Raw genomic sequence first — 26,602 nt, forward strand, 5'->3', positions numbered from 1 at the left:
ACTGCTCTTGCCTTTATGCAACGGTTTTTGGGTTGCTGGGCTGACAACTCCCCCCTACCCCAACCCCAAATATCATTGTCACTTTCGCTCCCTTCCCTTGCCATTATTTTTTATTTCAAATCTCTCTTCTCCTTCCCTCCATAATGGAAGCACTCCTATCTCCTGTCCCCAGGCTGGACCGTATGTGTGAAACAGAATTTCCGTGGTCTTACAGAGCGTTTTGACATCTTCATTTCCAAAACAGAAACCTCCCCTCATTTTCATTTATTTATTTTTAAGCAGACGGTGGACTTACAGGGTGAGATGGATATGAATAAAGTAAGAATGAAAGAATGAAACAGGTGTTTCCTGGATTGAAGGGGTTAGATTAGATGACCCTTGGGGTCTCTTCCAACTCTACAATTCTAGGATTCTAAGAACCTTGGTCTAGAGGCTACCAGCAGAGAGAAAGAGAAAGATCTGAGGGTCAGAGAGAGATATTTGGGAGGGTGGTCATTCCCCATTCTGGGTCTGAAAACCCCTCTTGGTCCTGTGGCAATACTGCTCCCACCCTTGAGTGGGGGTGAATCTGCCACACACACCCTGACCTAGAAAGAGGAATCCATGGGGCATTACCCTAGGAAGGAGCATCCTGTTCTCACAGTGGTCACCCAGATGACTGTGGAAAGCCTGCAAGCAGGATTTGAACCCAAGTGCACTCTCCCCTCCAATGGTTTCTGGCATGTATAAGAATTGCTGCCACAGACTGTGGACGCAGAGCCTGTCCACCATGCCTCCTAGCCATTGATATCCCTCTCCGTGAATTTGTCTAATCCTCCACCTGCGTTGGTGGCCATCAGTGCTTCCTGTGGCAGGGAGTCCCACAGTTTAACCCTGTGCTGCGTGAAGCAGCCCTTCCTTTTATCTGTCCCGAATCTTCCGACATTGGATGTCCACAAGTTCCAATGCTACCGGAGGTGGGGGGAGAACTTTTCTATATCCGCTCCATCTTATCCTTGCAAGCCACTAGACCAGATGGGGTCTTGGTCTGATCCACTGATGCTCTTCTTCATATAACCAAAATCCTCAGAGATGTGGGCTCTGCCATTGTGGAGGCACTCAGCAATTTGGGTGAACGATGAAATTGTTTCACAACAATATATTATACCTGCGCTTGGTGTGATCCATGAAGATGAACCTTCTCCAGGTTCATTTTTCAGCTCGGAAGAAGTGATCCCTTAACTTTTAATCACAGCTCTGTTTACAGCACCCCTGATGAACAGGACCCCCCCCCCAATTATTTTTGCTGTGGCTACAGCAGCCGCCATTCACCATTTCATCCCTTCTCGAGCAGGCTCAGAGCAATCAGGGACCACACGAACGCTGCAGTGCTTTGTAAGCAATCAAATTTTGCCACTTGCTGATGTTACATTATAGCCCATTTGGAATAAGAGCAATGCTTTTCTAAGGCAGTAAAGAGTGGCCCTCCAGAAGTATATGGACTTCAGCTCACATCTGTCCAAGAATGAATGGCCAGTGGTCCCCCATCACTGCATTAAAGCAGGCATCCCCAAACTGCGGCCCTCCAGATGTTTTGGCCTCCAACTCCCATGACCCCTAGCTAACACGACCAGTGGTGAGGGATGATGGGAATTGTAGTCCAAAACATCTGGAGGGCCGAAGTTTGGGGATGCTTGCATTAAAGGTAGAGTAGGGGCAGCAAAGGCAAGTGATGGCCTAGTTCAGGGATGAGGAAATTGTGGCCCTCCAGGTATTGATGGACTCCAACTCCCATCAGCCCCACCCAATATAGGGAATGATAGGAGAGATGAGAGTTGTAGTCCAGCAACATTGGGTACCATAGGTTACTCATCTCTGCAGAGTTGTGATGGAGTTAGCTGGAAGCAGTAAAGGTAACTGCTGGTCTAGTCCAGGGGTGGGGGACTTGTCACTCTCCAGATCTTACTGGGCTTCCCAGTCCCATCAATCCTAGCCAGTGGTCAGGGATGATGATGGGTGTTGTAGTTCAGTAACAGCTGGAGGGCCACAAATTCCTCAGACCTGCCTCAAAAGAAGACAGGGTAGTGATGGAGGAAGCTAGGGGCAGTGATGGTCTAGTGATGGTCTACTGTAGTTCGGGGATGAGGAACTTGGAGGGCCACAGTTTTCCCAACACTGCCATAAGGTCACATGGGTGATCCTAGCCAATCAGGGATCATAAATAATCTGGGTCACCCCCCCCCCCCAAAAAAAAATCACCCCATGGGGGAGTGCCTGTAAGACTCCAAGGAAGGACTTCATTAAATTGAAGCTTCTCCATTCAGCTCTGTTCTAGAATATACAGAGTCTGGCTAAAATATATCAGAGCACCTTAAAAAGTGATGTCCTATGAGGGGGGGAATCCAAAGGGTTTCAGTAACATCACAAAGCAGGGTGAAAGCTTCACCCAAGTTTGCACACTCTTCTAAACCGTTGTGTTGGCCTAATAAAGGCATAGCTGTCAACTTTCAGAATTGAAAATAAGGGATCAGCAGCCTCACCTGTCCCGGGGACAGTCTACGGCCGGCATAGGCAACCTTGGCTCTCGAGATGTTTTGGAACTGCAACTCCCATGATCCCTGACCACTGGCCCTGTTAGTTAGGGATCATGGGAGTTGTAGTTCCAAAACATCTTGAGAGCCAAGGTTGCCTGTGCCTAGTCTACGGTATATCTAACAATCCAGGATAGCAGCGGGAAACGGCGCTGGAATAAGGGAGTTTCCTGCAAAAAAAGGGAAGGTTGACAGCTGTGGCTTGGAATAAGGGAGTTTCCCGCAAAAAAGGGAGGGTTGACAGCTGTGAATAAAGGTATCCTGCTAATGTGGAGTTTGTAGCACCCTAAAGACAAAGACATCTAGCACAAGCTCTCCTGGACTCAAGTCCACTTCATCAAATGCACGAAGCGCTAATTTCACTTGTCGGGTGTATAACAGCCAGGTCAAATGGCCGTGAGAGGCAAAGAACTGTAGCCTGCAACAATTCAATTAGCGCTGAAATGCATGCAGAATGAGCACGGGGGGCCCTTCACCACCGCAGCATCATTGCCCTTGGACAATGATGACCACTCCAGGGAGCATCCTGGTGAAATGGACAGAAGCGGTCATTGGTGCTGCCCACAAAGCCTCAGAGGTGTCTCATCCTGGGGAAAGAGGGTGTCAAAGACCCATTCCTATTTTTGCCGCAAGGTCCCCGTCTCCAGCATTTGAGAGCACCCAAGTGGAGCTTCTAAGCCACTGAGAACAAGAAGTCCCTCCACACTTTTGTGTTGACTGGATCCAATCAGAGGGAAAGGAGGCTACAGGGGAGAGTCTGCTGGAACCATCAAGGCAAGTTTTTCCAACCCACCCACCCCCTGTCTGGGACATTAATAATAATAATAATAATAATAATAATAATAATAATAATAATAATAATAATTTTTTTATTTAAACCCCGCCCATCTGGCTGGGTTTCCCCAGCCACTCTGGGCGGCTTCCAACAGAAACATTAAAGTACACTAATTTCTTAAAGATTGAAAGCTTCCCTAAACAGGGCTGCCTTCAGATGTCCTCTAAAAGTCTGGTAGTTGTTTTTCTTTTTGACATCTGGTGGGAGGGCATTCCACAGGGCGGGTGCCACTACCGAGAAGGCCCTCTGCCTGGTTCCCCGTAACTTGGCTTCTCACAGCGAGGGAACTGCCAGAAGGCCCTCGGCGCTGGACCTCAGTGTCCAGGCAGAGTGATGGAGGTGGAAACGCTTCTTATAAGGAAAAGATGCTGCTTAAATGGTTTGGTTTTTTGTCTTCCCTTAACTTTCTTTTTGGTAGAGGATGTTCTGCGCCTTTTAGACAGGAACACAGATATGCCTGGTTTTTAATGCCGTTAAAAGGTTTTGACCCTGTATCATTGTGTTTGTGTTACTGTATTTGCATGCATCTGCTTATTCCTGTGAGCCTCTTTGGGAATCTTTGGGGCTGAAAGGCCCCCAAATATCCCAGTTACATAATGTAGGAGTGAAGATCGGCTCCTAGGGTCGCCTCAGGAGAAGGGGCAGTGGAGGAACACAAAGGAGTTGCTGTTCTGTATGCTCCAGAGCTACAGAACATTTAGGAATCACCAAAAACACGTTTCAAGAGAATGGTGTGCAAGTTCTGTCCTGTATTTTGAGAAGTTAGCTCAAATGCACACAAATGTACATGTATCAAACAAATGTTGGAAATGTAAGGACTATGAGCAGTCATTCTATCATATGGGATGGGCCTGCAGGAAGCCAAAGGCCTTTACGGACATGAGATATAATGAAATTAAGAAACATTTTCAAGTGACTTTCCCCAAGATCCCAGGATCCTTCCTGCTGGGGATATTAGACAGCGAAATCCCAAAGGAAGCCTCAAGGGTATTTACAGTATGTATGTGACTATAGTGGCAAGGATTCCCTATGCACAGAAATAGAAGGAGGAGAGAATCCTCTCAAAGGTTGATGAAAATCTTGGAATACGCAGAGAGGGCAAAACTGACTCCACTGATAAAAGATACAAATTTAGAATCCTTTAAAGAAGACCGAAAACCATTTCTAGTTTATATAAAAAGTTATTTACCATATGCAAAGGCCACAGTGGGGTTTGAAGTGTAAGAAAACAGCAGAATATATTAAGAAACATGTTAGAGAGGAGGAAATTAGATAAAACGGAACCTTAAACCGAAACTGTATGCAATTTGAGTTATAAACATTGATGACGGTGAGCGGGGAGTCGCTGGTTTTGTTGAACTGGAATATAATTGCTGAGTAACAAACACAACTTTCTCTATGGGAAGAAGAATAAAATACAGTGGTACCTCTACTTATGAATTTAATGCGTTCCGAACACACATTTGTAAGTCAAAAAAAATTGTACGTCGAATCCCATAGGAATGCATTGGGAGAAAAAATTCGTAAGTCGAAGCAACCCTATCTAAAAATTCGTAAGTAGAAAAAATCCTATCTAAACTGCGTCCAAGATGGCGGATGGAGCTCCATTTGTAAGTAGAAAAATTCGTAAGTAGAGTTATTTGTAAGTAGAGGTACCACTGTATTAGCGAAAAGAAAGGCAACACATGGAGATCTCCCCAGATTGTTGCAATGCAGCCTATTTATTGGTATTTTATACTTGCACAATTATCGTATAATCTTAGAAGGGGGCGTGGATCGGAGGGAACATGGCTGTGACTATCACAAATTTGCCGCTAGGGCACTGTCTGGGCTCTGCTGCTCACCGGGAGGGAGAGGGGCTGGGCAGTGGGGTGGTCAACGCAGTGTGGACACGTCAGCAGACCGAACTAGACACTAGGCCAATGTGCCGACGCAGCACAGACTTCCTTCCTGGACCTCAGGAAGAAGCAGTGACTTCAGTGCCCGGAGGCGAGATATGTGGCGCTGCCCGCCATCCACTCCTAGTAAGAGCTGTTCGACAGTGGAATTTGCTGCCAAGAAGTGTGGTGGAGTCTCCTTCTTTGGAGGTCTTTAAGAATGCTTTGATGGTGTCAAGAATGCTTTGATGGTGTTTCCTGCTTGGCAGGGGGTTGGACTGGATGGCCCTTGTGGTCTCTTCCGACTCTATGATTCTATGGTTCTAAATGACATTGACAGCGACTTACCGCACCGTGGACTGGTACACCAGGTCCTCCCTCTTACGGTAGTTCTCCATGTGCGACTGGTTGGTGGAGAACATTGCGTCAAAGGTGAAGATCTTCTGTTTGATGGTGCCACCGTCCGTCACCTGCCAAGGGGAACAGAACGCAGTTGGAGGCGGTCCAGAATGGGAAAGTAACTAACAGGCTTCTAACGAAACTCTTCGGAAACAGGGCGAGTTATTTGATGAATCGTGGAAGCTTAGAGTTGGAGCCCCCAAGGGTCATCTAGTCCAACTCACTTCTTCCCTCCCTCCCTCCCTCCCTCCCTCCCTCCCTCCCTCCCTCCCTCCCTCCCTCCCTTCCAGGAATCAGTTACCCAACTGCTGATATGGCTATGCAGCCAGACCCCTTATCTATCCCATCTTCCTCCCTGCAGAGGAGCAGCTGGAAAACATGCCAGGGTGATGGCATGGAAGGTAAGGACTCTCAGACTGACTGCAGAGACTAGTGATTAGAGTACCCGAGTGGGACATGGGAGACCAGGGTTCAAATCCCTGCTGGCGTTGAAGCTTACTTTGCAGCCTTGGGTACAAGTCACTCTCTCTCAGCCTAACCTAGCCCACAGGGATTAAATGAGGACCTAGGAGACCAGGGTTTGAACCCCCCCCCCAGTCACAAAGCTCACTGCAGGGACCTTGGTGGGAGCCACTGCCTCTCAGCCAAACCTACCTCACAGGGCTGTTTTGAGGATTAAATGGGGAGGGGGAGAAGCATCATCTTGAGCTCCTTTGGGGGGGGGAGAGGTGGAATATAAATGTGATAAATAATATTAACAACAAAACAGCCACCACATTTAATTCTTATTTCTCTCTCTTTCTCTCAGACCAGCCAGATACTTCAACGTCGCCCTCCCCTCCCTGTTTCCACCCTTCAGCCAAAAGATTAGAAAACATTATTCTCCCTCTCCTTCTCTGCTTAGCTGCAGTTAGGGCATGTTTAAAGATAAATTAGTACAAACGCGGCGAGAAAAAAGAATTACCCAGGGAATATTTTTCCCCTCTAAAAAAGAGAAGAAGAAGAAAAGATATATATTTGAAAAAGGGAAGGGGGAAAAAAAACACTAGGAAAGAAAGCAGCCCACTTTGATCCGCAAGCTTCAGCAATCGCCATTCAAAGACCGGCAGCGGGGGAGATGAAACCAGAAAACATGCCGGAGGGCCTGGAGGAAGACGAGGGAACGAGGTTGGGCCACCGCCGAGCTCTGAAGATCAGGCCGTAGCTTTTAAAGTCTTAGCAAGCATCGGGGGGGGGGGCCAGCCAAGGCTTCAGATCTTGCTTGGTTATTTATCTCCTGCACATTTGAGCACACATTTTGCAGGGTTGCATTTCTTCCCCCCCCCCACTCTTACATTATCTTGTGAAACACATGCACACACCCCATAACCTTGTGATGGATTCTGAGGGCAAGCTAGCTACAGATCTAATCTACTCTCACAGTCCCTCCATTCTGTTCGCACTGAACTGCAGACCCTCCAAGTGTCCCTATTTTCCCGAGGACGTCCCTGATTTAGAGAAGCCACCCCAGTTTCTGATTTGATCCTGGAATGTCCCTAATTCCTTATGATATCCCTATTTTCATTGGAGAAATGTTGGAGGGTATGGAGTTATCCAACCCCCAAAGTTGTCTGAAGGCAATCCTGGAGAGCCAGTGTGGTGTAGTGGTTAAGAGCGGTAGACTCATAATCTGGGGGACCGGGTTCGCGTCTCCGCTCCTCCACATGCAGCTGCTGGGTGACCTTGGGCTAGTCTCACTTCTCTGAAGTCTCTCAGCCCCACCCACCTCACAGAGTGTTTGTTGTGGGGGAGGAAGGGAAAGGAGAATGTTAGCCGCTTTGAGACTCCTTAGGGTAGTGATAAAGCGGGATATCAAATCCAAATTCTTCTTCTTCTTCGTCTTTTGATGCATGTTGGAAGCCACCCAGAGTGGCTGGGGCAACCCAGTCAGATGTGTGAGGTATAGATAGAAAAATTATCATTACGGAATGGGACGTCCCTATTTTCATCGGAGAAATGTGGGAAGGGTATGGAACAGAGGTGGTTTGGCCCAGTTTCCAGCCATGCAGGCCAGAATTCCAGGCCTGGAAACTTGGAAACCTTTGGCCAGTCAGAACAGACAACTCCATACACTCCCACATTTCTTCGATGAAAATAGAGACATCTTATTCCATCATCATCATCATCATTTTATCATTTATACCAGGCATGTCGAACAGGTAGATCATGATCTACCGGTAGATCACTGGAGGTCTGTGGTAGATCATCGGTAGATCAGTGGCTCCCCCCAAAGAAGCTAAAAAACTTTGGCTCCCCTAAAAAAGCTCAACATCTTTGCCCTGCACCCCTAAAATGACCTGAACCATGAAAAACAGGGCTTTCCTTTCTTAAAAAAAAGTTCAATGTTGCTTTCCTCTTCCCTAAAGAAGCTCAACAACTTTGACCTGAACCACCCAAAAAGGGGGTAGATCACTCCCAGTTGTTTTTAACTCTGTGAGTAGATCACAGTCTCTTGGAAGTTGGCCACTGCTGATTTATACTATGCACATTTGACTGCGTCGCCCCAGATGGACATAGGTAGATTCCATCATATATAAAAACATAATAAATCATTAAACATTAAAAAAAACTTTCCCATACAGGGCTGCCCTCAGATGTCTTCTCAAGGTTGCATAGTTACTTATCTCCTTGGCTCTGGGGTCAGATAATTCCATACCCTCCAACATTTCTCCGATGAAAATAGGGGCGTCCTAAGGAAAGGTGGGGCATTCTGGGATCAGATCAGATCAGAAACTGGGACGGCTGCTGTCAATCCAGGACTGTCCCTTGAAAATAGGGGCACTTGGAGGGTCTGCAATACCAAGCCCAATGGACCCAATGGCTCAACTCCACAGGAGGCATAATTCATGGCTGTCCAATGAAGCTTAATGTTGCTCAGGGCAGAAAAGAAAAGGAGCACAGAGTTAAGCTATGGCATTCACTCCCACAGGAGGCAGAGATGGCTACCAACCTAGGTGGCTTCCAAAGAGGATTGGACGAATTCATGGAAGAGAGGGATACCAATGCTGACTAGTCAGGATGGCTATGTTCTCCCTGCCCTTGTTGAACGTAGCCTTGTTCCTGAATCCCACTGGCTGAAAGCTGCAGGAAGGGAGATTAGCTGTTGTGTTCAGGTCCTTTCCTATTCTATTAAATTCCAGAGGGTTCTGGAAGCTTCTCTGTGTGAAAGAAGCAAGCAGAAGGTTCATGATGTTTGGGTTATTCCTTCAGAGAAGCTGAGTACAGCTGGCTTGAACTGGGTCTCTTCTCGCTTTCAGTCAAGGTCACGCTGACTATAAAAGTAAGGCCAGACGGAGCCTGGGTTTCACTTTCTCTTTCTATCTCTCTTCCTTCTGGTGTGGCGTTCTGTACACAGTATGCTTAGCATTCAGATTTAGACTTATTGTAAGTTATTGTAAGTTTAAGTTAAGTCTGCTGCAACTGGATTTCTTATGGACAGAGCCAACCCTGAACGTATTGGATTTGTGACCATTATGCTCATTTGCCTTCAGTAGCAGTAAAGCTCTGCTGGATGAAATACAATAGCCTGTGGTCTATTTGGGGGGATCCTGAAACATGTTTAAGTTTTTACTCTGCTAACTATACACACACTGGAGTTCTGCTCTGGTTCAATATTGAGTGGAATTTCCATGACAAGAGGATGTTGGACTAGATGGGCCATTGGCTCCATCCAGCAGCAGGGCTCTTGTGCAGTAGAGGCCAAGGTCATAAGGCTTTCCCCAGCCACCTAGATAGTTTTGACTACAACTCCATGGGGCTGATGGGTGATGGAGACCAAAGAGCAGTTTGTTCCTGCTTGGCAGGGGGTTGGACTGGATGGCCCTTGTGGTCTCTTCCAACTCTAGGATTCTAGGAGGCAGTGATGGTCACCAGCTCAGACTGTTTTTGAAAAGAGGACTAGGCAAATCCAAAGAGGCTATGGATGGCTACGAGTCCTGATGGCTGTGCTCTACCTCCTGGGTCAGCAGCTGGAATGCTTCTGGATGGCAGTTGATAGATACTGCAAGAGGGCAAAGTGCTCTTGTGCTCGGGTCCTGCTTGTAGGCTTCCCATCGGGGCATCTGGGTGGCCCCTGTGGGAACAGGATGCAGGACTAGATGGGCCATTGGCCTGGTCCAGAAGGCCTTCCTAACCAGAGAGAATGGAGAAAATGTTCTCTGCGGCTGCCATGGAATATCCTGGTTTCCCCAGCAGGGGGGGGGGAGAAAGAGAGAGAGAGAGAGAGAGAGAGAGAGAGAGAGATCCACCTATTTCATTAGGGCCCCTGGATCAAACGTTCCTCTCTCCTCCACCGAGGCTGCTCCCATCCAAGTTGCGCCTCGTCTTGGAGATAATGCACGACAAGGCGCGAATCTGCTAATGAAATAACGCACCTGGAGGCAGTGTCAAAATGTCTCTTCCAAGGGAAATGTGAAAATGCAGATGGTGCTAATAAACTCCAGAAGCAATGTCTGGGGAATAAATAAATAAATACGTGGAGAGACGGCATTATTGGCACGTGATGGGAGAGGAGGAAGGAGGTGAGGAATGGGGGTTAACTTTATGCCACTCCTGGCTTCCCCCTAAATAATCCTGGTAACTGTAGTTTGCAAAGGATGCTGAGAGTTGTTAGAACACCCCTATTCCCGTTACAAAGCTACAAATCCCAGAGGGGCTTCGCTTAAAATCAACCCCTCTTCCCAGGGGACACTGGAAATAACAGAGGGTCTCCAAACAACTCTCAACACCCTCAACAAACTATAGTTCCCAGGATACTTTGGTGAGTCATAACTGTTAAAGTTGGAACAACAGTGCTGTAAATATGATAGGCAATATGATAGCCACCAGTGCTGTGCGGTGAGTGGACTAGGGGGACTAGACTAGTCCTTTAAATGTTTCCCTGGAGCTTCATTCCCAAAGCCCAGGAAGCTTCCGCTTGGCTTAGGGAGGGAGGTGCGATGCTCTGATGCAGAGCTTTCCAAACTTTTCATGTTGGCGACACACTTTTTGGACATGCATCATTTCGCGGCACAATAATTCAGTTTCACTAAGAAAGCAGAAGTTGAACTAACCCCTTTCCAGCCCTGGGAGGAGAACAGGGGGCGTTTGCTTGACACGCCTACACACTGCAGCTGGGACACTAATGTGTCGCAACACAGAGTTTGGAAAACTCTGCTCTGATGGGATCCAAGATCCCTCCCGCCACCTTCCCAAAGCCCTCCTGGCTTCTCGGAAGGAGGTGAGAGGGCTCCAGCATCCTGTCAGAGACCTGGTGCTTCCTTCTCAAAGCCCAGGAAGGTTCTGCCGGGCTTAAGGAGGGAGGCACGAAACTCATGCACACAACATCGCGCCCCCCATTGCCTTCCAAAGCTGGTGCCTCTAGCCATAACTGTTCCCCTATGAAAAATTTCACTGCACACCACTAATAACCACCTGTAACTATTTGTGTGGGGTGTGATACATAAGTAGCATTCAAGTACAACATTCCTTGTTTTCTTAGAGTGGACATGCGGGGGAATGTTTGGTCCAGCCAGTCACAAGCTTCCTGTTTCCTCCTGGCTGGGACATACTTCCTTTGCATGTGGCTAGAGATAGGAGTGACCTTACCTGTCCAGGTAATCCAAAAGGACAAGGCACGCTGCACACACCCCTCTCTTTGACTTCCTTTGTCGTTGGAGCAGCTTTTTAGCAAGAGATGCTCTGTTGGCTTCCAATAATAGGTGAGTCAACAGAGGGCACTGGGATTATCCCCATATGGGGTAGATCCACATGTATATACTTTGTAACTAAGTATGCCTTCAGGGATCCACCTGTGAACTGAATGTGTGAGTAAACTTATATAAGAAGTTTTATATACTTTACTTTTACATACTTTACACAAGATTGTGGTGTGTTCATTCTTTTAAGAGGGATAAAGGGGAACTTACCGGGTACATACAATTCAATACTGAATTGCATGATAGTGAGAGGCCTACACTAGCCTGCAACCAGTTATCCGCTGTGCATTTAAAAAAAGGGAATGTGGGGTGGAGAGTTTTATCATATGTGGTGGAAATGCGAAAAAGTTAAAAGATTTTGGGAAATGATATACAATGAAATGAAAAAGATCTTTAAGTATACTTTCCCCCCAAAAATGAAGCTTTTTTATTAGGACTTGTTGGACAGGAGATTGCAAAGGAGGACTACATAATATTTTTGTATGCGACAACCACGGCTAGGACTTTATTAGCCCAAAAATGGAAAACTCAGGATTTACCGACGATTGAAGAGTGGCAGACAAAAATGATAGACTATGCGGAACTAGAAAGACTGACTAGCAGGATTCGGAACCAGGGGGAGACAAAGTTCCAAAAGGACTGGAGTAAATTTGTAGACCATATGGAAAAGAACCGTAGAAGTTCAAAGACACTTGCAGGACTGAAATAAATCCTACGAAATGACTTTAAATAAGAAATGAGGAACTGCGAGACAAGAGTTGGAAAGAAAACCAAATGAGGGGAGGGAGGGAAGTCAAAGCTCAGCAGAGCATTGGGAATTAGAGATTTGGGAAGAATTGTTAAAAAGATAATTGTGTGTGTTGTATTTGTTTTTGAATGTTTGTTTTGTTTAATGTGTTTATTGTGTTTATTTGGAAAATCTAATAAATTGCTTTTAAAAAAAATAAAAAGGGGAATGTGACACTTTGCTAAGTAAAGGAATGTGCTAGTGCAAATTAGGAAGGATATTAATAAACAATATATCCTCTCCTGCTTCCTGCCTCCCTGAACAGTCCCACAACTTGGAGGATGGAGCAATCTTTCTTCCTGCTTCTCAGTGGTGCAGTGTATGCCAGCGCTGCCTGGGGCGGGCATGCAGGGTGTGCCCTAGAGGCGGTCAGGGCCCTTCTGGGTTCCGCAGTTCAGAGTAAGAGAGGGGTGCGGAAGCTGATGCCCACTCTCCTCCTGCTCTTAGGCCTGACCCAGGAGGCGGAGCTGCACCAGGCACAAGCACTGCAGCCAGGGCTCAGCTCCTTCTGGCGCGGAGCCAGGCTCCGATGAAGGAGCCTGCTGTGGGGGCGCCTTGTTGTGCCCCCTCTCAAAATTGCACCTGGTGCCATGGCACCCACTGCACCCCCCCACGCTACGCCTCTGCTGCTTCTGCAGAGGACAGGACCCGAAACAAAGGATTCAAATGGCAAGAAAGGAGATTCCGACTAAACATTCAAAGGAAGTTGTGGATGGTAAGAGCTGGTGAACAGTGGAAAGGACTCCTTTGGAAGGTGGCAGACTCTCCCTCCTTGGAGGTTTTTTAAGCTGGCCATCTGTCAAGGATGCTTTAGTTGAGATTCCTGCATTATATGAGACGACCCTCGGGGGTAAACCCCCCCCCCTACAATTCTGTGATACTATGAAATTTATTATGCAGATGTCGGTTGTCATGGCAGCCAGAAAAATAAATCAGAAGTCACCATTTTCATTTTTAAACATGCTTCAAAGAACCATTTTCTTTAAAAAAAAGAGAATTTCAGGTCAATTCCTTTGGCAATCAGCACCGGTTGACTACAGCGCTGGAGTCACCTTATAATTCTTCTCCTTCTGTGGATCAGAGCCTGGACTGGACTGGACTGGAGAGTTCAGAGGTGGAAGACCCAATTCTTGCAAACACCCTTCCTGAACACCTTCCACACAGCAGAGAGCCAGGCCTTCATCTAGCTCTTCAAATGCACCCTGCGTCGTCCCTCCTTGCTGAAATTTCACTCCAATTTTTTTTTATTGCGCAGGAACCAAGAGGAATTTGGGGAGGGGGGGGAGAACGGGGTGAGGAGGGAGGGAGAGGAGCTGTCAGTAAAACTGTCTCCTCAAATTTATTTGCTCAGCCAAGGTTTTATTGCAAAGAAAATACACACTCTCACATACACAAGATAAAGAACTGGAGGGGGAATTATCCAGGTCGTAAATCCCTTCACACTTTGTAGGGATGCATGGTGGACGTTTTCAAGGACACAGACCATATCAGCAGCTCCTTAATATCATCGGGTATATTATTAATTGTTGCTCTTGATTTCCTTATTTAAAAACTCTTCCAAGAAGCCTGGAAGAATATCAAATAAATGGGGGCTTTAGATCAGAAACCAATGGCGAGAACAAAGCAAAGTGGCCCCCAAGATCAACCATGTTGGGTTTTGAAGGTTCATAGAATTGTGGAGTTGAAAGGGACCCTGAGGATCATCGAGTCCAACCCCCTGCAATGCAGGAATATGCAGCTGTCCCATACAGGGATCGAACCCGCAACCTTGGCGTCACCAGCACCATGCTCTAACCAACTGAGCTATGCTGGAAGATTCAGGACAGATAAAAGAAAGTCCTTCATTATGCAGTGAATAGTTAAATTCTGGAACTCCCTCCCACAGGAGAGAGTGATGGCCATTGACTTGGATGACTTTAAAAGAGGTTGAGGCAGCTTCATGGAGGATGAAGCTATCAATGGCTGCCCGTCGCAATGCCTGTGCTCTGCCTTAATTGTCAGAGGCAGCAATTCTCCTGAGTACCAGTTGCTGGAAACCCCAAACGGAGAGAGTGCATTTGTGCTCAAATCTTGTTCGCAGGCTTTCTACGGTGTATCTAGATGGCCACTGTGAGAACAGGATGCTGAGCTAGATGGGCCCTTGCCTTTATCCAACTGGGATCTTTTAATGTTCTTATAAATGGCTTTCCAAATTTCCCAAACCCAAACTGGAGAAACCGCTAAGGATCATTTCTCCCAAATGAACATAGGAAGCTGCCCCAGATGCAAACCGCATCCATGTCATAGGGACCCAGGTGGCGCTGTGGTTAAACCACTGAGCCTAGGGCTTGCTGATCAGAAGGTCGGCGGTTCGAATCCCTGTGACGGGGTGAGCTCCCGTTGCTTGGTCCCAGCTCCTGCCAACCTAGCAGTTCGAAAGCACGTCAAAATGCAAGTAGATAAATAGGAACCGCTACAGCGGGAAGGTAAACGGTGTTTCCATGTGCTGCTCTGGTTTGCCAGAAGCGGCTTTGTCATGCTGGCCACATGACCATGTGCTGCTCTGGTTTGCCAGAAGCAGCTTTGTCATGCTGGCCACATGACCTGGAAGCTGTACGCCGGCTCCCTCGGCCAATAATGCGAGATGAGCACGCAACCCCAGAGTCGGTCACGACTGGACCTAATGGTCAGGGGTCCCTTTACCTTTATAGATGTCAAGTTTTCCCTTTTCTCGCGAGGAAGCCCATTCAGCATAAGGGAATTTCCCTTTAAAAAAGGGAGAACTTGACAGCTATGAAATTCACGGAGGGTTTAAGGCAGGCACCCCCAAACTTCGGCCCTCCAGATGTTTTGGACTACAACTCCCATCTTCCCCGACCACTGGTCCTGTTACCTAGCTAGGGATCATGGGAGTTGTAGGCCAAAACATCTGGATGGGCACAGTTTGGGGATGCCTTTTTAAGGCTATTGATGGCTACAAGCTATGATGGCTCTGATCTGCCTCCACAGCTGGATTCAGTAATGCTCCTGAATACCAATTGCTGGGAACCCCAAGAGAGGAGAGGGCTCTTGTGCTTGGAACCTGCTTGTGGGTTTCCCTTTGGGGCATCTGGTTGGCCTCTGCAAGAACTGGATGCTGGACTGTACCTCCCAAGGGTAGCAGGGAACATTCGTTCTTCTGAAGAGGAATTAGGCCTGTTTATATTGCAGTGCCTTGACCATCTGCTAACGCAGTAACATTACCCCCCCTTTCTCTTCTCCTGTGTGAGCTAAGCCAATCAGGCATCCTGCAAATTGGGTATTGGTGCCATACCAGCCAATCACGTCAGGTTGGGAGGCAACACCATGAAGCTAATTCAGAGAAAGGGCAAAGCTTCCTGCCCTCACTCGGAATGGGTGGCCATATTGCCAATTTTTTGATACTTTTGCCCAGGCATCCCCAAACTGCAGCCCTCCAGAAGTTTTGGCTTACAACTCCCATGATCCCTAGCTAACAGGACCAGTGGTCAGGGATGATGGGAATTGTAGACCAAAACATCTGGAGGGCCGAAGTTTGGGAATGCCTGCTTTTGCCCATGTTTGCAGGGGGAGGGGGTGGGTTCAATTTGTTTTTGCAATCATTGCTCCTCTTTCAGCTCAGCTCTCATTACAGACTAAATGGTCAGAATTTGGGAGGTTTCAGGGGATGGGGAAACTTCACCTGAGGTCAAATCCACAACAGGCTGCAGCTATCCCAAATTACAGGGACATCCTCTTGTAACTTGCAAACAGTCAATTGCTGCATTTGTACAACAAAAACACCCTTCTCTCTTTTTTTTAGAAGGAAGGGGAGAAGGGACAGATTTCTCCATCCTGCCTACAATTTCTGTATGACGTCCAATGTGAGCTGATGGACAGATCCTCTCTTGGTTCTAGGGAATGAAGGGTGGGGGTGGAGGGGCTTTGTCAGTTTTGATAGTTGTCAGCTCCTGGCTTGGTGTCACAATTGACATATGCTAGCCATGAAACTGACGTCTCGATCAAAAAATATGAAACTGGAGTGTGTGTGGGGGGGGAGATGGTGCGCCGAGGACATTTCTTTCCCCGAACACCGCTGAAAATCCTTTAATTGGCAGCACCCACCTGAGAGAAGTGGCAAACATGAAAACGGATTTCACGCCAGCTCAAATTATCTACCCGTCTTCCGGCTAGGCCCTTCAAATGTGATGGGTCCCTTTCAACGGTGCAAAAACAAACAAACAGGTGTCTGCAACTATGCCCTTTGGCATGGAACGACACATGGAAAAAACTCAAGTTCTGGGAAGTAAAGAGGTACACAAATCCACAGAGAGAATAACAGGAGAGCATCCAAAAGGATAACAGAAGAAAAATCTTAAATTCTCAGATGTTTTCTAGACAAGGTTTCAGCTTCCTGCTCTGTTTCCAAGGGCATGAGGGTTTATATCTGTATCTATATCTATATCTACACCTATACTTATGTTTATAGAATCATAGTTGGAAGAGACCCTTAGAATTATCTAGTCCAACTCCCTGCAATGCAGGAATACGCCGCTGTCCCATAAGGGGATCGAATGTGAAACCTTGGCATTATCAGCTCTAATAGTATCTCAGTGTCTTTGTGTGTGGGTTTATGAATATACATCATCTATTCTGCCTTATTTAGGCCTGGAATACTGTGTCCAGTTCTGGGCACCCCAGTTTAAGAAGGATATTGATAAGCTGGAAGGTGTGCAGAGGAGGGCAACCAAGATGATCAACGGTCTGGAAATCAAATCTTAGGAGGAACGGTTGAGCATGTTTACACTTAGGCAGGAATAACCGGATGCACACATATAAGATGGGGGACACCTGGCTTGCCAGGTAGTACAGTCGAACCTCAGGTTACGTACCATCCTCCTTATGAACACTGCGGGAAACGAGCTCCGCTAACTCGGAAGTAGATGCTCCTGGTAGCAAACTTTGCCCCAGGATGCGAGCAGCAGTCGTGCGGCAGCGGCGTGGCGGCAGCGGGAGGCCCCATTAGAGAAAGCACGCCTCAGGTTAAGGACAGTTTCGGGTTAAGAACGGACCTCTGGAACGAATTAAGTTTGTAACTGGAGGTACCACTGTACATGTACAGCCAAGCGCTTTGAGATGCCGTACGGTGACTCAGCACCTCAGCTGGGGCTAAAAGACGAAATGGGTAACAATATTCTGATGGTGAAGGGCTACTGGATTAAAGCTGTTGGGCGCTGTGAGGAACAAGACACTGGAGTAGATGAACTGTTTATCTGATCCTGTTGGACCCTTCTGATGTCCAGTGTGTCACCATCTGAAAAGGGAGGTGTAAGGGTGTGTGTGTGTGTGTGTGTAAGAAATAAGGATGAGGGTCAGGATCATAAAACACATGATCATAGAATCATAGAATTGTCTTCTTCTTCTTTGGTGATCACTCGTAGCCGAGTAAGATTGTCTTCCATAAACACGGGTTTTGGGTTTGGGACGGGTTTTTGAAAGATGCCTGTGCATGAATGAATTTGTTTTGTGTGTAGATCAGTGCACGCTGACCAACACACAGTCTTCGCGGTAAGGCTCTAGTCCAGGGGTCGGCAAGGTTTACCTCGCCTGGGCCAGTTCACTCCAGCGAAGATCCCTCCATGGGCCAGATTGCCTGCCCGCCCACGATTTTCGGCGTCTGCGCAGACGCGATTTTCGGTGCCATGAAAGTGAGTCCCCACACCGCGCTGTGCCATTTTAGCGCAGCACGTGGGGGCTCACCAAGAGGGGCGGCTTGGTTCGGGGGCAGCTTGTGGACCGGTTAAACAACCCCCGTGGGCCGCTTGTGGCCCATGGGTCTTAGGTTGCCGACCCCCGCTCTATTCCAATGGCATCATGACGACCTGTAGATTCTTATCTGCTGCAGGCTTCATCCGCCTTCACAGCCGTGGTAACATACTGTTTGGTATCTTCCGCCTGTTCTGCCACTGAGGACTTCTTGGATCATTCTTTGTCTAGCTCCTCCCCTGTGACCTGTACCACCTTGGGTGACTCTGTGTAGAGTTGGAAGGGACCCCCGAGGTCCAACCATCTGCAATGCAGGATTCTCAGCTAAAGCATCCATGACAAATGGCCATCCAACCTCTGCTTAAAAACCTCCAAGGATGGAGAGTCCACAATGGGTCACTCCTATGAAGAAACGTTGCAGCATTTGGGACTGGAGAATGGGCAGGTAAGAGGCAACGTGGTAGAAGTTTATGAAATTAAGCCTGGCATGGAGAAAATGGAGAACAAAAGGTCCCATCCCCACCTCTCTCATAATGCTGGAATGTGGGCATCCATTGACGCTGCAGGGTGGACTGATAAAATAAAGGGCATCTTGACGCAGTCCATAGTTAAACTATGGAACTCACTCCCAAAGGAGGCAGTGATGGTGACTAACTGGGATGGCTTTAAAAGAGGATGAGAAAAATTCATGGAGAAGAAAGCTATCTTTGGCTAGCAGTAATGCTTCTGAATACCAGTTGCCGGAAACCACAGACAGGGAGAGTTGCTCTTGTGCCTGAATCCTGCTTGCCAGATGTCAAAGAGAAAAACAACTACCAGACTTTTAGAGGACATCTGAAGGCAACCCTGTTTAGGGAAGCTTTTAATCTTTAAGAAATTAGTGTATTTTAATATTTCTGTTGGAAGCCGCCCAGAGTGGCTGGGGAGGCCCGGCCGGATGGATGGGGTATTATTATTATTATTATTATTATTATTATTATTATTACAACAACTACTAGTAGTAGTAGTAGTAGTAGTAGTAGTAGTAGTAGTTTCCCACAGGCATTTGGTTGGCCACTGTGAGAACAAGAGAGCTGCAATCCTGAACACTGTTAACAAAGTACAGTTACTGGTTTTTTTTGGGGGGGGGGTTGGAGTGAAAATCTCCTTTAAATGTATGATAATTAATTTGGGATCTTAGGGCAGGATTTGCTGCTGTGTTAGGAGTTTTCTGTAAGTGAAAAACAAAACCTTGCACCCTCCCCATCCAAATTACCCGTGATGGAGCCATATGATCAGTTTCCCATTCCGTGTTCTTAACATCTGCTTGAACAACCGAGCGACTTTCAGGAAATAGATCATCCTTAAGCAAAGAGTTTTAGACAACACAAGCTCCCCTCCAACTATCTTTCCTATCATGGGCAATTACCAAGACGTTTTAAGGCAATGTGGAAGCCTGCTCTGCCAGGGCTGACTCCTGAAGCTGGTGAGCTGGGCATATGACGTGGTCCTCTAGACCAGGGATGAGGAGCTGTAGGGTTGGTGGGCAAATGGAGTCCTCCAGGCCTCTCCATTTGGCCCCCATGACTTTGCTCAGCACACCCCTTCTCCCCAGGCCACACCCCCTCCTGCCCCTGATGTGCACTCTCCTTGTGTGTTTCTGCCTGGCTGGAAATGTGCCCTTGAGCTTTGAACATCCCTCTTGTTCACCTGCATGAAGGACTGATCAGCCTTCATGGGAGGTGTTCTAACGCTGCTTGGATGGGCCATCAGTCAGGGATTATTCAGCTGTGACTCCTGCTTTGCAGAGACTTGATCTAGAAGACCTCTGAGGTGCCTTCCAACTCTGTAATTCTAGTATGCTATGATCGGGGTGTGTAAAACTGGTTTATGCAATCGCTGGTAGTAGGGTCTGACTCTTCAGGGCCTCGGAGAGCTCCGAGGATGTGCAGGTGTTCGCTGTAGGAACATCAGAAATGATTTTCTTTTTTAAAAATAATACTATTTATTTGGTAACGACTTTCTACCAAGTCAGATCTTTGGTTCTTCCAGCTCAGTATTGTCTACACTGACTGGCAGAGGCCCTCCAGGGTTTCAAGGAGCAGATAGCTCCCCATCCTATCTGGAGATGAAATTGGGGATTAAACCCGGGACTTTCTGCATGCAGGTACTCTAAGCCACTGAATTGTGGTCTCTTCTCCTGAGAAGTCTGCATGTGTACCATGTTTTCATCTGAAGAGATGGACCCACCTCTCAGGATCCCCACCCCTTGAGTTCAAAGCTGAAAGTGGTTCTAGGTAAAAGTCAGCTAAATCCTCCCTGGGGGGGAAACACAACACCCACCCCCTTTCATGGAACAGGAATGCCTCTGGACTCTGCTACCTTGACAGGACTTGGATGGAGATCTCGCCTGAAAAGAGAGCCATGTGCATTTACAGCGGTTGCTATGCAATAAATAAATAAGTAAATAAAATTGGGGGAACTGCCGGGGGTGGGGGGGGGAGAGAGGGAGAACCTCCTTTCACTGCCTCCCCACTGACTCCGGCAAACAGGCTTCCTAGGAACAAATAGAGCATTCAATTTGTTTTTCCAGGAGCAAGCTGTTTCCATCTCTCAGCAGAAATAATTAAGGAGAAAACGCAGCATCCTACCTTTCCGCTCACTGACTATCCCTGCTGCAGGAGAAATGTGGAAAGGCAGAATTGGAAGGGGCCCCAATGGGTCATCTAGCGCAACCCCTGCAATGCAAAGCGTGAGCTAGAAGCAAGGGAAGCTTTCTTCCAACCTGAGAACTGCATTTCCTGATTGCCAGCCTTCCAGGGGCCGCATGCCAATGGGAGGAGGGGCCAGAGACAAAAGCAGGGGTGACAAAAGTTGCTTTTCTACAGTACTCAAGTTTGTATAATGGGTTAAGAGACCTGGTTGGGGGGGGGAATCAATGTGCCCCTTTGGTTTCAGGTAGTACATGGGAAGATGAGTCTAAAAAGTCCGGGACATCAATCAATTTTGACAGCCCTCTAGCAGCTGTGGTGCCTCATTTCCCAGAAGTAATGTATTTGGCATTAACTCCGGAAGTGTAAACTCAATTCTGACCTCCTAGAGTAAAATACACACCAGGAGGCTTAGTTTTTCAAAGCTATGGTGTGACCTCACTTGGCATAATGCTGTGTGCAGTTCTGGTGGCCTCCTCTCAAAAGGGATATTGTGGAATTGTACAAAGGAATGGAGGGACTCCTCTAGGAAGGAAGGTTGCTGCGTTTGGGGCTCCTTAAAAGGTAAAGGGACCCCTGACCATTAGGTCCAGTGGCGGACGACTCTGGGGTTGCGGCACTCATCTCGCTTTATTGGCTGAGAGAGCTTCTGGGTCATGTGGCCAGCATGTCTAAGCCACTTCTGGCGAACCAGAGTAGTGCACGGAATTGCCATTTACGTTCCCGCTTGGAGTGGTACCTATTTATCTACTTGCACTTTGACATGCTTTCGAAATTGCTAGGTTGGCAGAAGCTGGGACCGAGCAACAGGAGCTCACCCCGTCGCAGGGATTTGAACCGCCGACCTTCTGATTGGCAAGCCCTAGGCTCAGTGGTTTAACCCACAGCGCCACCCGCGTCCCTTGATTGGGGCTTCTTAGCTTAGAGTAAAAGTGAGTCAGAGGTGACATGCCAGAAGTATATGAAATTATGGAATAGAGAAAATGGAGAGAGAAAGGTTTTTCTCCCTCTCTCATGATGCTAGCTAGAACTTGTGGGCATGCAATGAAGCCGAATGCTGGACAGATAAAATAAAGGAGTTAAACCGTGGAACTCCCTCCCTCCCACAGGACCGACCACCAATTTAGATGGCTCCTAGGCATTATGGCTCTGCTCTGCCTCCCCCATCAGAGACAGCAATGCTTCTGAATACCAGTTGTTGGACACCACAGAAGAAGAGAGGGCTCTTGTGCTCGAATTCTGCTTGGGGATCTCCCGCAGGCCTTTGTTTGGCCACTGTGAAACCAGGATGCTGCACTAGATGGGTCATTGGCCTGATCCTGCAGGCTCTTGTGATGTTCCAGTTCTCTCCCTACTGCCCTTGAAGGAAACCAGCCAGCCAGCCAGCCTACCTACCTGCCAATCATCCCAAAACTTTCACAAAGCCATGGCACTGTAAACACTCACCCTCCCAATCGCCTTGGCTTTCCAGGGGACACAAGGGTGGGCGAGGATCCTGCTGCCCGGCTGAATTAGAGATGGCTCCTCTCAAGCCACCCTTGGCGTGACTGCCCCCCCGTTCCCCTCTGCCCCCAGACATCCCGGGAAGTTGCCGGGCAGGGTTTTAACGTCTCATTTTCTTAACGGGAAGTGGCAGGCGGGACCCCAGCAGGGACTCCGGCTTGTCAGAGTCAATCAGGCTGGCTTGGGGAAGTGCGGCGAGCATCTGTAATTCATCAACCCCAAGCCTGTCCCGGGTGACGGGTTTTTCACTCATCGGAGCACAGTGCTTTCCTCCGGACGAGGATTGAGCTGACAGCCGCGGTGGCGGAAAGAGCATCATTGCCACCAGGGACGGCTGCTAATTAGTCTACAAGATCTTTACGCCCCCGCCCCCACGCACACACAACCAGCTTTGCATATAGAGGAGGTTCAGCAAGCTGGATTCCCAGAGCATTCTGGGGGGTGAAAGACATCCAACATCCCGTGAAAAGTGCCGCCAAGGAACCGCATTGCCCCATACCAGTGGCGATCTTATTGTTGCTAATGCAAAAGAAATATTTATACATGGCATTTGGATCCTGTCTTTCTCCTTCAAGGAACTCAAGGTGGCATACTTCCTCATTTCATCCTCACAACAGCCCTGTGAGGTCGGTTAAGCTGAGAGATATGTCAACTGGCCCACACTCTCTCAGCGAGCTACATGGAGAGACTACAACCCCAGTCTTCCGGGTCCTGGTTCAACACTCTAACCACTATGCCACACCAACCTCAGGTCTGTGACCCAGATGCGGCCCTCATGACCTCCTGATCTGGCCCTCAAAACTCTCTCCAGGCCTTGCCACCTCTCCCTTTGCCATGACCCTCAAGAGGCTTTCTTCACCATTAACTGGATTTGTCTTAGTAGCAGGAAGTACAGTTGTACCTCGGGAGTCGAACGGAATCCATTCCGGAAGTCCGTTCGACTTCCAAAATGTTTGGAAACCAAAGTGGAGCTTCTGATTGGCTCCAGAAGCTCCTGCAGCCAATCAGAAGCCCCGTCAGATGTTCGGGTTCCAAAGAACATTCGCAAACTGGAACACTTACTTCCGGGTTTGCGGCGTTTGGGAGACAAAATATCCGAGTACCAAGGCGTTCAGGATCCAAGGTACGACTGTATGCTCATAGCCACATTCTAGAAGGATTTAAAAGGGGCAAACAAATGCTTGGTACAAGAGAGGACGGCATATTGCCCTTACAGAAAAACCAATTGAGACTGGCAAGAGGATGAAAGCATAAAGCAGGAGAATAGCGGAGCTTCATTTCATTCACAATTTCTCCAGAAAACCAAAGACCAGTAGCACAGGTTCAAACTAACTTGTGGGTCACTTAATAACAACATGTCTTGGGGGTGCATACTGTTATAAGTGGCACATGTATGCCACTTATAGAAATGCAGGTTTTCACAATGGATTTTAGGCGGTCTCCGGGGAAACTGAAGGAACAAAAAATAATAAATAAATCAACCAGAGCCTCAGTGACACCCGTGTTCCTTTTACCCACCAGGTCTCATTAAAAGTCACAGAGAGGAGACCCTGATATATGCAAAACATCCCCTCCTGCCACAGCCTCTCCACTAAAAGTCCCTCCCTGCAGGGTCTCCAGAGCTAAAAATGTGCAATACTCTCCTCTCCATGCTCATCATATTGTCCTCACAGTGCTAGCCACACTGCCAAGCCAAGACCTCACCACTGCCTGGTTTGCTCTGTATCAACATGTTTGCAGGAGCCTGGGCAGAAAGTTGAAGGAGGAGTTTTGTTTTGCTCTCCTGGCACCACGAGAGAATAAATTTCCTTCCATCCCTGCAAACTGGCAAAGCCCCGCTGGCAGCCACACCGATCAGGTCTCCGGTGAACTTCTCAATCCAGCTGCCATCTGAAGCCAGCTAACAGCTCAATGGCTCCATGTTTCTTGGGCAGCATGCTGCCAATTCAGCAGTAAAACTACAGTCACATCACAAGCTCAATGGTGTGGCATCTAAGGAAGGGTAGGAAGTCCCAACACAGCCTTCCACAAGAGGGTGCCCTTCAAATCTCTTGGACTCCAACTGGTGGGAGCTGGTGGGAACTGAAGTAGACCGCCACTTGCCTTTATTGCCATTGGCTGCCTCCATTGAAACTCTGCCTTCTTTTGATACAGCAGCTCCAATAATTGCTGGACCCCAACTCCCACTCTCCCTTACTAATTGACCATGTTGGCTTGGGGCTGGTGGGAGTTGGAGTCTGCATTCCCCGACCAAACCATCACTTGCCTTTACTGCCCCTTGCTGCCTCCATCAGTGGTGTAGCGTGGGTTGCTGGTGCCCAGGGCCGTGAGGAGGGGGCGGGTGGGAGAGAGGGAAATGGACGCATGTGCATTCAATTGCCTAATGGCCATCGCCCAGGTGATCACCCAGCCACAGAGATAAGAAAAGAAGAGTCATCTGGTCATCCGGAGAGGGCACTTCCTGGTTCACATAGCAAATCTGTTTTCAACAGAGCCAAGTGACAACTGTGCGAAGGCGTATTGAGGCAGCACTGGGTGTTGAAATTCTGTGCCCCCTAACAATTTTGTGCTTGGGGCAACCGCTTCTCTGTGCCCCCCCCATGCTACGCCACTGACTTCCATCACAACTCTTTCTCCTTTTAAGGCAGGGGCAGGGAACCTGTAGACTTCCAGTTGTGGCCGGATTCCAGCTCCCATCCTCCTTGCCACTGGCTATGTTGGTTAGGGGGCTAGATGGACCATTGGTCTCACTTGGGGGAAGGCAGCTTCCTACTTTCTTACATGGCTCATCCTCCTGCTCGCTCAGCTGTTGAAACAGCTGCTTGCGAAGAATGATTACAAGCGAAATGCCTGCTGATGATGTTAAACAGCCATTTGCTCACCGACTCGGTATTTCCAGCCCCTGCAAGACCCTGACGTTCACGGCGCTAAATAAGCAGGTAAATAGATGGTGGTAAATAAGCAAGAGCTCCAAACCAGCCTGGAACGAAGACAAAGCACGAGAGGAAATGAGAACAAAGGTGTAAGGATGAAACCTGGGGCAGGATTGGACCTAAACCTAAGAACATGGAAAGTCTCTGCTGGATCAGGCTAGCAGCCAATCCAGACCAGCTTCCTGTTCTCACAGTGGCCAACTATATGCTCCAAAGGGAAGCCCACAAGCACAAGAACACTCTCCCTTCCTGCCGTTTCCAGCAACTGGTGCACAGAAGCATCACTGGCCCCAACCGCAGAGTCAGACCATAGTCATCATGGCTAGTAGCCATCGATAGCCTTCATGAATTTGTCCAATCCTCTTTTAAAGGCATCCAGCCACCTGGACTGTGAAGGAGGCTTACAAAAGCTCTGCCATCCCAACGCACTTGGCAGAATCCCACAACTTCCTGCCTCCCCCCAAATGTCAAAAAAGAGACAAAGAGCGTGGGCGAGAGGACGAGGAGAAGGGTGACTTTGGGCACAGCTGCACCAAGGAGAAAGGAGGCTGTGCCACTGGCACGGTCCCCACACACCCCTTGCCGGGGCTGGGGAGCCATCACTGCCAAAGGGGGGGGGTCTGTGGAGGGAGAGAGGCAGAGCAGAAGGTTGGCTGACGGGGTATGGATTTCAAGCTGGTTCCATCCTTGGCACCGACTGATGAACCATCACATGCTTTTCACATTGTCAGAAAAAGAAGAGAGCGATTTCCTAAAGCGAATACATTTTTAGGCTGCATCAACAGAAGTCTCCCAATCCAGGGAAGAAATGGTACTGTTCTATTCTGCCCACACCTGGAGTTCTGTGTCCAGTTTTGGGTGCCACAATTTAAGAAGGATATTGACAAGCTGGAATGTGTGCAGAGGAGGGCGATCAAGATGGCCAAGGGTCTGGAAACCAAGCCTTAGGTGGAATGGTTGAGGGAACTGGGTATGTTTCGCATGGAGAAGAGAAGACTTAAGAGATGATATGGTAGCCAACCATTAATATATGAAGGGCTGTTCCATGGAAGATGGAGCAAGCTTGACTTCTGCAGCCCCAGAGGGTAGGATCCCAACCAATGGATTCAAATGACAAGAAAGGAGATTCCAACTAAACCTTAGGAAGAGCTTTCTGGTGGTAAGAGCTGTTCAACAGTGAAACAGACTACCACAGAAGGCGATGGACTCTCTTTCACTGGAGGTTTTTAAGAAGAGGGTGGAAAGCCACCTTTCTGGGATTCTCTAGCTACAATTCCCCAATGGCAGGGGTTGGACAGGATGACCTTTGGGGTCCCTTCCAACCCTACAGTTCTATGGTTCTATGAAATGGAAGCCATCTATGACCACAAGAGGAAGCTGCCTTCTACCAAGTCAGACCAGGGGTCCTCTTAGCTCAGTACTGTCTACCCTGACTGGCAGCAGGTCCCCAAGGTTTCAGATAAGGTGCCTCTCGCAGTTCGACTTGGAGATTCCAGGAAGTGAACCTTGAAATCAGTAAAAAGCAGCTTCC

The 26,602-nt window shown here is 48.1% G+C and overlaps 1 protein-coding gene across 1 annotated transcript in view; it reads right to left on the minus strand.

Annotated features, from left to right (window-relative positions):
* The window catches only part of LOC118086837 (immunoglobulin superfamily member 21), a 91,939-nt gene extending 69,482 nt beyond the window's left edge, over positions 1–22,457 (minus strand). The window contains exons 1-2 of the mRNA XM_088670997.1: positions 22,260–22,457; positions 5,631–5,752 (exon numbers count right to left, since the gene is read on the minus strand). Coding sequence (XP_088527123.1) covers positions 5,631–5,752; positions 22,260–22,457 — 320 coding nt within the window. The remainder of the gene's footprint in view (positions 1–5,630; positions 5,753–22,259) is intronic.
* Positions 22,458–26,602: the final 4,145 nt, after the last annotated feature.

The sequence above is a fragment of the Zootoca vivipara genome, chromosome 6, assembly GCF_965207765.1.
Source record: "Zootoca vivipara chromosome 6, rZooViv2.hap1.1, whole genome shotgun sequence".
In the NCBI taxonomy this organism is placed as follows: domain Eukaryota; kingdom Metazoa; phylum Chordata; class Lepidosauria; order Squamata; family Lacertidae; genus Zootoca; species Zootoca vivipara.